At 36.4% G+C, this 12,241-nt stretch overlaps 1 protein-coding gene across 4 annotated transcripts in view; it reads left to right on the top strand.

Moving 5' to 3' along the window:
* Positions 1-12,241, top strand: part of TLK2 (tousled like kinase 2) — a 122,792-nt gene that overhangs the window by 71,879 nt on the left and 38,672 nt on the right. For all 4 annotated transcript variants that reach the window (XM_072781256.1, XM_072781257.1, XM_072781255.1 and 1 more), the window contains 3 exons: positions 5,550-5,645; positions 6,855-6,947; positions 11,315-11,425. In XM_072781256.1, the coding sequence (XP_072637357.1) occupies positions 5,550-5,645; positions 6,855-6,947; positions 11,315-11,425 (300 nt within the window). The remainder of the gene's footprint in view (positions 1-5,549; positions 5,646-6,854; positions 6,948-11,314; positions 11,426-12,241) is intronic.

The raw sequence follows: 12,241 nt of genomic DNA, 5'->3' as shown, positions 1-12,241 counted from the left end.
GGGTGGGGGTGGAGGGATGGGGTAACTGGATGATGGCATTAAGGCGGGCATGTGATACAGTAGCACTGGGTACTATATAAGACTGATGAATCACTGACCTACCTCTGAAACTAATAATACATCATATGGTAATTAATTGAATTTAAATTAAAAAAAAATGAAAGAGTGCTAGAAGCTTTCTGTCTATCTGTTGAGATGATCATATGGTATCTTTTTGTTCTTGAAGTTTCTCCACTATTTTTTTTCTTCATTAATGCTGCTTGTCATATAGTAGGCTTTTTTACTCTTATAACATACTTTTTTTAAAAAAAGATTTTATTAATCTGTTCCTTGATTATTTTTTCTCTTTATCCTTTTCCTCTGGAAAGTCTAATTGTTTTGGAGCTGTGTTGTTCACATTTCTTAACTTTACTTTCCTGCTTTATTTGAATTCTTGTTTTATTTTCTGGGAGATTTTCTTGATTTTCTTGTCTTCCAGATGACTGATTCTGTCTTCAACTATGTTCATTTTATTGTTTAGCTAATCTGTTCAGTTTTCAAATTTTTGATAATCTTATACTTTGTTACAAGTTCATTTTTTCATGTTCTTTGCTGCTTTTTCATTTTTATAGCTGTAGTATCCTTCGGCCCTCTTTGAACTTAACTTTTTATTTTTAAAGTTGTTTTTATTGAATTATCTGTTTTCTCTTGGAGCTTTGTCTTTTCATATTGGATCTTCCCTTTTGTGCTGTTGGATTCTTGAAAATGTGCATTTAGTATTTGTTGAATGAATTTAGAGTGGTTAATAGAGATCTTTGGCATGGATTTTTCTGTATAAGTAACATAGTGCTGCTTCTCAAATGGTGAGGGGGCTGACTGTGAGCTCTCTGGAGTGTCTGGTAAAGTCTGGGCACAAAGACCAGCTCCTCTACAAGCATCAAAATAAGGAGGGCTTTGTTTTGATGCATAAACTGTTTTACTCTCTACGGTACATTCCATTTCTTTCTCCATTATATCAGTTGTGGAGGGCAGGAGTACTGTACATTCTTTGCTTTTTTTCTTCAAGTCACAATATTCATACCAGGAGCCCTCTGTCCCCTGGACCCACTTTTTTTTCTTTTTAAGAATTCTTTTTTGGGGCAGCTTGGGTGGCTTAGCAGTTTAGCACTGCCTTCAGCCCAGGGTGTGATCCTGGAGACCCGAGATTGAGTCCCACATCGGGCTCCCTGCATGGAGCCTGCTTCTTCCTCTGCCCGTGTCTCTGCCTCTCTCTCTCTCTCATGAATAAATAAAATCTTTAAAAAAAAAATAATAATTTTTTTAATAACCACTTTCCCTCCCCACTTTTTCTATCAATTTTAACCCAACTACTTTTGTTTCTTTAAATTTAAATTTATTATTTAAAAAAAATTTTTTTAATTTAAATTTAAAAATATTTCTGCAGACACCTGGGTGGCTCAGCAGTTGAGCATATCTGCCTTTGGCTCATGGCATGATCCCTGGTCTGGGTTTTGAGTCCCACGTCGGGCTCCCCATAGGGAGCCTGCTTCTCCCTCTGCCTATGTCTCTGCCTCTCTATGTCTATCATTAATAAATAAATAAAATCTTTTAAAAAATAAAAATATTTCTGAACCTAGATGCTCTTTTATTTTTTAGTGCTATTATGATTTCATTTTTAAAATATGTTTGCATGTCAGGGGCACCTGGGTGGCTTAATCAGTTAAGCATCCCACTCTTAATTTTGACTCAGATCATGATCTCAGAGTTGTGAGATCAAGCCCTGCATGGGGCTCTGTGCCTGGCATGGAGCCTACTTAAGATTCTTTCTCCACCTCTCCATAAGCCCCCTTTCCCTCCCTCTCTATTTAAAAAAAAAAAAAAATCTTTGTGTATCAGTAGGACTTGGTAGATCAGCTTATCATTATGAATTAGAAGCCATGTTCCTTTTATATAATAGGAATAAAGAATACAGACATCTGGGGAGTTTTGCAAGGTGGGGGTTGGACTAAATTTACAACTACAGTGGCCTGCTTAGCAAGGCCAGCAACTTCTGGTCTTATTTGGGAGACTATAAGCTCTCTTTGTTTTCCAGTTTTGCATTTTTAGAGTTTAACCAGGAGGTTCACAGTTAATATGAATGAATTCTGAATGATCAGAATTAAAGCATTTTGCTGTAGACTCACTCGTCATAATAGGTCCTTCTATATCTGTAGTTCTTTTACCTTTTGAAGGTATTATTTTCATTTTTATGAGGATTTGTTACCTCATAACCTGTTTCCATTTACTCGGCTAACTTTTTGCATTTTACTTATCATTGATTGAGCTATTCGTACATGTTTTTACAGAAGGCTTTAATTTGGAAACACCCCACTGAATTACATTCTTGCACCCCGTTTGCTGGAAGAAAACCTACAATCAGAAATGAGCACATATAAAAAGGGCATTTTAGCAAAGCTTGTATACCAAAGCCTAGAAGTTAATAGAAGAGCCTTTTAGTCATGTGATTCTTTTTTTAAGGGAGGAAGAGGAGAGAGAAAATCTCAAACAGGACATCACCCTCTCCCCCATGGAGCACAGAACCCTTTCATTCCTGGGGCTCAATCTCATGACCCTGAGCTGAAGTCAAGAGTTGGCTACTTAACTGACTGAGCCACCTAGGTGCCCCAGTCATGTAATTCTTATTGACTCATCATAATTATAGTTCTAACAGTCATATTTGTTTAGAAATACGCTTTAAAGGGTGCCTGGGTGGCTCAGTCGGTTAAGCGTCTGCCTTCAGCTCAGGTCATGATCTCAGGGTCCTGGGATCAAGTCCCATGTTGGGCTCCCTGCTCAGGGGAGGCTCGCCCTCCCTCCCTCCCTCCCTCCCTCCCTCCCTCCCTCCCTCCCTCTCTCTCTCTGTCAAATAAATAAAGTCTTAAAAATTTTTTTAAAAAGAAATACACTTCAAAAGGAAAGGATTATAAGAGGAACCTAATGATAACTAAAGGAGATAATGCTCCTATAGTTCAATATAATACTTGAGGTTCATAATGATGACCTTTATTAACTAGTAAGTAAAAAAATTTGTTGCATGATAGAAAGAGTAAAGAAAGAACACTTTCATTTTTTGAATTTTCCTATACCTGGCTCTAATCACAGCTCTGGCACTTATAGGCTGTGCATATTATTCAACCTCTTTGAGATTGGTTTCTCAGTTTTTACTTCTTTGATCCCCACATCAGTCTTTTCTCTTCCCCTTGTGTTTACATACATGTTCTCTCTGAGGAATGACCTGATCATTTCCTTCAAGTCTTAACTCATACTGCGTTCCTAAGGAATTCATCCCTGACTTTAGTTTAGATTATGTGCCCTGTTGTATACTCTATAGCACTTATCTCAATTGGAATTTTGTGTTTATTATATGATTATTTAAGTTTGTGTCAATAAATATTAGCTGAGTGCCTAATCTTCTCTGGGATTGTAAGCTTTACTAAGGCAGAATAATGACTAAGTCTGTGGGCTTTGTGTCTTTAATTTTTAAAGATTTTATGTATTCATTCATGAGAGAGAGAGAGAGAGGCAGAGACAGGCAGAGGAAGAAGCAGGCTCCCTGCAAGGAACCCAGTGTGGGACTTGATCCCAGGACCCTGGGATCATGCCCTGAGCCGAAGGCAAATGCTCAACTGCTGAGCCACCTAGGTGTCCCGGTTTTGTGTCTGTTTTACTTAGTCTTTGTGTCCCTGACACCTAACATAGTGCTTAGACATAGGGAGTGAGCAGTTGTTGAATGAACACAAATGGAAATGATACCATTGTTTATCCTACTTACAAAGCTGTTGTGAGCCTTCAAGATGATTATGTGGATGAAGTGTTTATTAGTTTGCTTGTGGTCTGGTTGGGACAGTATCCCTAACTTAATAATTAACTGCTCTGCTGTTGGCCCTTGAGAGAGGCAGTTCTCGTGGATACAGGGAGTCCTGAATTCATGCTCTCCCACTTACTGGTTCTGTGACCCTGCATAGGTGCTTAATATCTTTGATTTGCTTTTTCTTTATGTATAAATGGAAATAATAACTACCATAGGGTTTTATAAAGATTGGCGTGTGACTATCACAGTGAAGCAGTTAGCAGACAGTAGTTATGCAGTAGGTAGTGGGCATAGCATTGGTCCTATGTTAATGAATAAGTGAAATAGTTTAAGGAATATATAGAAAGTATCAGAAAATTCACATATATGGAAACGTTATATTCTCTGATAGATGGTAATAGTAGATGTATTGTCATTAGCCCATAATCCTCAGAATATCCAATATTTCCTAATTATGCCTGTATTGTATTGTATTGTGTTAGGTTCAGTCTTTTTTAAGAGGATTTTTGGTGGGGGTGCCTGAGTGGCATAGTCAGTTAAGTATCTGACATTGGCTCAGGTCATGATCTTGGGATCATGGATCAAGCCCCCACATCTGGCTCCCTGCTCAGCAGGGAGTCTGCTTCTCCCTCTGCCTCAGTTACCCCCTCATCATGTTCTCTCTAGACTCTCTCTCTCTCTCTCTCTCTCTCATCCTCAAATAAATAAAATCTTAAAAAAAAAGTAGAAGGACTTTTGAAAGTATGATTGTATATTCCTAAATAGTTGAATTATATTAAGGCTTAGGCTTTATAAATTTTAAAATGCTTTAGAATGCCCTATCCATTGTGTATAAAAATTACAGTCAGCAAATGACAATATTAGAAATCATCCTGCAGTTTTGGACCACAGTGTGTTCATAGGTAATATTTGCAGATTTAGAAAATTATTCTGAATAGTAGTTCACAGTTCTTTTCTGCCCAGAGTCATGAACATTCCCTGTACATGGAATGCTTTGCCAGCCTTTTCTGACAAAAGTATATTTCCATACAAGTGAAAAGGACATGTTACTACAGGAATAACATAATTTTCTCTAATTTACATATTTAAAAATTCATTTGGGCACATTTGATAATTCAGACTATTTATAGGGACATGATCTATGCTACCTTGTTAGCTCTTGCTTCTCATTTAAATTGTTTTACTTTCATCTTGGCTATATAGCCCTGACTTCTGACTTTCATCAGGAGTTTATTTTATTTTATTTTATTTTATTTTATTTTATTTATTATTTATTTTATTATTTATTTATTTATTCATTCATTCATTCATTCATTCATTCATTCATTCATTCATGAGAGGGACAGAGAGAGAGAGAGAGGCAGAGACACAGGCAGAGGGAGAAGCAGGCTCCATGCAGGGAGCCCGACATGGGACTTGATCCCGGGACTCCAGGATCACGCCCTTGGCCAAAGGCGGCGCTAAACCGCTGAGCTACCCGGGCTGCCCAGGAGTTTGTTTTATATAATTGTTTGCATTCATACAAATTTGTGGCAGGGGATACCCGGCTTGCTCAGTTGGTGGAACATACAACTCTTGATCCCAGGGTTGTGAGTTTGAGCCCTACGTTGGGTATAGAGAATACTTTAAAAAAGAAATAATAAAATCTAATAACAAAACAACAGATGTTTGTGGAGAAAGATGCAAAACTTTCTAGTGATTAGTGATACCTTTATTACAGGCTCAGCAAAACAGTCCCTCTTCTACAGGATCTGGCAACACAGAGCATTCCGGCAGCTCCCAAAAACAGATCTCCATCCAACACAGACAGACCCAGGTAGGTTGGTGATCAATAACAGGGGAAAAGATGTTCTTAGGAATAAATTTAACCACATGTAAAATCTATTAGTCTTCTCTTTGTCTTTCCTTTATTTCTCTGACTTTGCCTCATTATTTGTGTATATTATACTCAGAATTTGCATTTTGAATATTAAAGTCTTTTGGAAGGTGCCTTAACTTTTTGAAGTGTTTCTTTACCAAATTCTGCTGTGTTGCAGAGAAATGCTTATGGTATAGTAAGTTATTGAGGAAAGAGCACTTACTTGGGAGACCTCTAGGCCTGGGTTCAAATTCTGGCTCTGCAACTTACACTATCTTTTTGGGCCTCAGTTCTTGAATACAAATCATCTGTGAAATGTGATTGTGATTATACTCTCAGACAGTGTATACAAAATGCTTATTAGGGCAATGCTTATAATATATTTAAGTGAATGTTAATTCCCTGCTTTATGAAAGTGGTTAATTTATTCCTTGTACCTGCTCATTTGACAATACCTAGCTAACTAAACTCCTTTAACATGTGGCACACTGACATAATTTTCTCCTTAAAGAGTTTTCAGAAACTATTTTTAATTTAGGGAATGTTGTGAACATTCAAAATTAGTATCTGAGAAGAATAGTGGATACACCATCCATTCTGTAGTGTTGAGCTAGCCAAATAGTACACTGCGTTTTCTTGAAGTCTCTGGCAATGTGTTACCTTCAAGACAAGATGCTTGGCAATCTGGGAGAATTTCTTAAATCTCAAGAGCTATATATACAGCCTTCAGGAGTAGATTTTAATTTTATTTGAATTAGCAGCTTTTGGACAGTTGAACAGGTTTTTACAGAAAACTTCTCTCCCCTTATGAGTGTTCTTTGTTTCCACTAGGTGGCGTGTTTGTTCTTTAGAGATTTGGGTCCTCTCTGAACTCCTTTTCTATTCAAAGTTAGTTTCATTTCTAGAGTAGTATGTTTCTGTATTACTCAATGCACAGTCATTTGAGAATTCATATATTTTATACCAGAGTTAACATGTATTTAAATGCAGGTGTAGCAAAATATAAGACTTAAAGAATGGGATCAGGAAAGCAGATTTAATTTCTTAAGCCATATGATTGCAGGCTATTTGTGTTAGCAAGTGCTTTTTTTCCCCCAGAAAAGTAATGAGAAAATTATGAGATATAATATTTTGAGACTAATCTTAACTTGTTTTTTGTTTGTATAGTCTGACCTCACAATAGAAAAAATATCTGCACTAGAAAACAGTAAGAATTCTGACTTAGAAAAGAAGGAGGGAAGAATAGATGATTTGTTAAGAGTAAGTATTAAAATGTGGTAAGAGATTTTATAACAAACTGATTGATACTGTGTGTATTTGGATTATGCACATACCATAATTATTGTCACCAAATAATAAAGTTAAATAATGGGCAGCCTGGGTGGCTCAGCGGCTTAGTGCTGCCTTCAGCCCAGGGCATGATCCTGGAGTCCCAGGATTGAGCCCCATGTCGGGCTCCCTGCATGGAGCCTGCTTCTCCCTCTGCCTGTGTCTCTGCCTCTCTCACTCTCTGTGCTTCTCATTAATAAATAAATAAAATCTTAAAAAAAACTAAAATAATAAACATTTGGATATTTTCCTTTATTTAATCTGAGGGAATCTCAGTAGGAGCTAGGATCAAACTTCTATCTAAGCACTATCTGCACTATCTTTAAATTGGAAATCTTATGTTGTAGAATTTTAATATTTATGTACTAGAGAAATAGACATGGAGTATTGTATTTCATTTGCAACTGTGGGAAACAACATAAAATATTGTTTTTCTATTACAGAGAAGTTTTTGTAATCTTTTTAAAACTATTTCACAAGTACTTTTCAGCCCTGGTTTTGCATTTTGTATCTTTTATAAGTATTTGTCTGAGGTTTTTTTATACGTGGAAGAGTAACTTCAAAAATACCTGATCTGGGGACACTTGGGTGGCTCAGCAGTTGAGCGTCTGCCTTTGGCTCAGGATATGATCCCAGTTCCAGGGATAGAGTCCCGCATCGGGCTTCCTGTGGGGGAGCCTGTTTCTCCCTCTGCCTGTGTCTCTGCCTCTCTCTGTGTGTGTCTCACAAATAAAGACATGCTTCCTTCCTTCCTTTCTTTCTTTTCTTTTCTTTCTTTCATTTTATTTTTAAGATTTTTTTTTTTTTTTTAATTCATGAGAGACACAGAGAGGCAGAGACACAGGCAGAGGGAGAAGCAGGCTCCATGCAGGGAGCCTGATGTGGGACTCAATCCCGGGTCTCCAGGATCATGCCCTGGGCGGAAGGAGGAACTAAACTGCTAAGCCACCAGGGCTGCCCAAAAATATTTTTTTAATATGCAATTTACCATATTGACTGACTCACTCTTTAAAAAACTTTGTTTTTTATTATAAAAGCAGTATATGCCTATTCTAATAAGTTTAGAGAATGCTGAAAAAATATGACACCCATAATTCCATTAACTGAGTAATAACATTTGGTACATTTCCTTTAGTAATTTTGAGCCATTTGTAGTGTGTGTGTGTGTGTGTGTGTGTGTGTCTGTGTATACACACATATATGTAAATGCATATATAAATCAGTCTTCCTGATTTATAAATAAAATTGACTAACATTTTTATCTTCTCCAATGATTTATTTATTTATTTTTTCTCCAATGATTTAGAAGGTGTAGGTTTGATCTCATTTGTACTAATGCAGTATTTTTCCATCTGGCTCCATGGGGCCCTGAAGGTTCTGTTGGAAGAACCTCCAGGGCTCGCATGACACAGCTGGGTGCGGATCTGCAGTCTCTCTCCCTTATTGAGTAAGACTATTTGAAGAAGGGTTTTGTTTATTAACAATAATAATAATGTTTAATAATAAAGGTAATAAAATTCACTGTATTGTGATTATTACCCTCCAAAAAATTTCACCTCTATTTCTGTAATTATCAAAATACAGTAAAACATAGTGTATTTGACTCCCTCCTGTATAAAACCTGGAATCGAGCACGTATCTGAACCATAAGCCTAGTCTGAGTAACATCTGATGTCTTTAGACTATTATTAAATTATTACTTTTAATATTTTGTATAAGAATAATTCTTATATTACAAGCAGTTTTATGACCTAATTTACAATAATTAGTAATATGTTAAGCTCATTGGCAGTATTATTATTTTTTGGTCTTATTTCATATTTTGGTTGACTGCAACCAAAGACAGAGGCAGAGGGAGAAGCAGGCTCCACGCAGGGAGCCCAATGTGGGACTTGATCCCGGGACCCTGGGATCACGACCTGAGCCGTAGGCAAGCGCTCAACCGCTGAGCCACCCGGGCATCCCAGTAATTATTTTTTAAGAAGGATATATTAGTGTTTTTTTGTTTCCTTGTAGATTTGAGAATTCTTTCTCTTGCCTTCCCATTTAAAAGGTGTTCTTAAAAAGAAAATAAAAGGTGTTCTTTTTGTGTCATAACTTGTTAGGCTTCTCCTCTAACCTCCTTGTTGTATGATGCAGACACACATGTGTATGCACATTTTATATTTTTTCTTAGCATTTACTATTTCTGAGAAGACTATGACCAAAGGAACAAACCCTGTAATCTGTTTTCTATGATTGTTATAGGTACTTGCTCCTCTTATTCTTGTATTTCAAAAATTTTTGCCAGGGTACATCTATACAAGAGTCTCTAAATTTTTATTCTAGAAATGTGTGGTTATGCTTAATTTTTGCCTCTATCTTCTGTTGGTCTCCTCCTTGGTTTCTAGCTTGAATCTCTGATCTCTTCCCTTTATTTCTATCACTTCAAGTCTTCTTTAAACATGATTGATCTTTTTTTCTGAATCTCATTAAACATTAATTTGTCTTCCTTATATTTTCTGTTGTTTACTGTATCTTATATCAGTTTTGATTCTAATATTTACATTTTTAGTTTACTTGATTTTATTCCCCTTATCTAATTCACTTTTTTTTTTTAATATTTATTTATTCATGAGAGACACAGACTGAGAGAGAGAGAGAGAGAGAGAGGCAGAGACACAGGCAGAGGGAGAAGCAGGCTCCATGCAGGGAGCCCGATGTGGGACTCGATCCCTGGACTCCAGGATCACACCCCGGACCGAAGGCAGGCGCTAAACCGCTGAGCCACCCAGGGATCCCCTCTAATTCACTTTCTTATTCCATCCCAAAACCACATTCCTTACAGTTTTTGACTCTGATTTCATAGTTGCCATGTCTTTTTGTGTTTTATGGAATATGACATGCTGTATTCTAAAATGTTCTTTTGATTAGGGAGATCATTTTCATCATTCTCAAGCTGATACTCTTTTTCCTGACTCAAATATTTTTACTAGGTCTGGTTTTTTGTTTCCTTTTCTCCATCTTTCAATGAAGAGAGGCTTTTTTTTTTTTTTTTAAGATTTTATTTATTTATTCATGAGAGACACACACACAGAGGCAGAGACATAGGCAAAGGGAGAAGCAGGCTCCATGCAGGAAGCCCGATGTGGGACTCAGTCCCAGGACTTGGGGATCACGCCCTGAGCCAAAGGCAGATGCTCAACCGCTGAGCCACCCAGGCGTCCTTCCATAGATTCTTTATTATGAATCAGTCACATTTATCCAAATGCACTTTTGCACTTTTGCTTTTGGTAGAGTGGTCCATAGAACTCTATACAAAGAACTGATAGAAATTATACATATAAGGAGAGTAGAAATTGGCAATGGAAGCTGTTGTACATTGGTCACTTTAAAAATGAAGCTATAAAGTCTCAAAAATTACGTGCCTGTAATATCTTCCATTTGTGCTTTTTTATTGTTTCAGAAACACGTATATCATTTGATTGGGAAATACCAGATCTTTTTCACAACTCAAGCACTTTATTATAAAGTAGCATTTATTTGCTGAAAGAATAGAGATCTTTTGTTAATATAAGTTTAAAAATTGCAAGTCGAAATTGACCTTGGGTTAGTGGTTCTTCCCTTCTCTGTTATTGTAGGAGGTTTGACTTTTTCAAAGTATTTAGCCCTTTCTTCTGACCACAGCTAAATTGACTGCGTATTTACATTGTGGCATTCTTGAGAACCAGGACCTCCTATTCATCTTGTTTGTTAGTTCTGTCTTATGCAGGCATGGGTGTGCCTGGTTTCCCTGGTAAGAAACATTTATGTAAATTCATGTCTCTTTTTCTTTGGAAACAGAATAAATAAACAAGGAACAATTGAACATAACATTATGTAGTTTTTTTAAAATTTTGTAATTTTTTTGTATTTAATTATCATTTGTAAGTATTCTGTGAGTGCTTTAAAGTGTTTAATTACCTTTTGAATGTGTTTTAAACATCTCATTAATTGTAGGTTTTTGTTTTGTGACAGTTTAGGTATATGTGATGTACTTGATTTGCCTATAATAACTGCCTTTTGAGAGGAGTAAAACATGATCAGTAGAAAACTTGCTCACTTGTAGTAACAATTCATTTTTATTAAATAGACAAGTTTATGAAGAGAGAATAAAGGAATGAAGTATTTGTTTTTTAAATCTAGTTACTCTTAGCTCTTTGAACCTTAATTTTGCTTTTGATTGCACAATAGGAAATTATGGTTGGACTCCCTAAAAACTGCTTTTGTATTAATCTGTCTTCCTTGGAGCTAATTTAAAAACTGTTTTCCCCTTGAAGGCCAACTGTGATTTGAGGCGGCAGATTGACGAGCAGCAAAAGATGCTAGAGAAGTACAAAGAACGATTGAATCGATGTGTGACAATGAGCAAGAAACTTCTCATAGAAAAGGTGAGTATCTTGGTTGGTGGCCAGCATCCCCGGGTGCTCAGGGTGTGGCATTGGTGTTGCTCCTTGTACCTTACCTAAGATGCACATACTGGAGAATAGGGCTTTTATGAGAAGACTCATTATGGTTTGACAATTAGAATTCTTTCTTACGTGGACACTGGCCCTAGTGTCCAGAGTGATAATTTGGGACGTTATTTCTGATTGTGCCTTGCTTTGAGTGTAATGTTGATTGCACAGGGATAGCTTGTCCCACTTGAGTTTATTTGCAGTGTTGCTCTCCTGAATTCTTAACATTCATCCTGTTAATTGAAATGCACATCCTATTGGTATTACAAACATTTAGCAATACTTAGACTTCCATTTTAGAGATGGTATTTGGAGTAACTTTACATTTATAGTAATGTGATAATTAAGTGCTTTTTATGCTTTGAAAAAATTAAGTTGATATATACTTGAATGCAATTACTTTATTTATTTATTTAAAATGCAACTACTTTAATTGGCTGGTGTTTCCTTTAATATAGTAATTGATTAGTTGCTAGTTATTAGTAACTCTTTCTTGAAAGTTTTTAAAATTATATCCCTAATGTGTATTTATCATAGATGGAAACAGTATTGCTAATGAAATAAATTATTATAAGCTAGAGATTTCAGACCGATTGGTGGTTACTTCTGCTGGAATCTTTGGAATGCTGTTAAAAAGACAGGGAGCACTGATAAAAGGGAAGTAGGTTATTTTATTAATGTCAAAGATACTGAGGAGGACTTTGTTTTTAATTCATTAATTTTATAGAAAGGAAACCACTTTTTTCATTT

The sequence above is a fragment of the Canis lupus genome, chromosome 16, assembly GCF_048164855.1.
Source record: "Canis lupus baileyi chromosome 16, mCanLup2.hap1, whole genome shotgun sequence".
NCBI lineage: Eukaryota > Metazoa > Chordata > Mammalia > Carnivora > Canidae > Canis > Canis lupus.
This window is presented reverse-complemented; position numbering and strand designations above follow the sequence as displayed.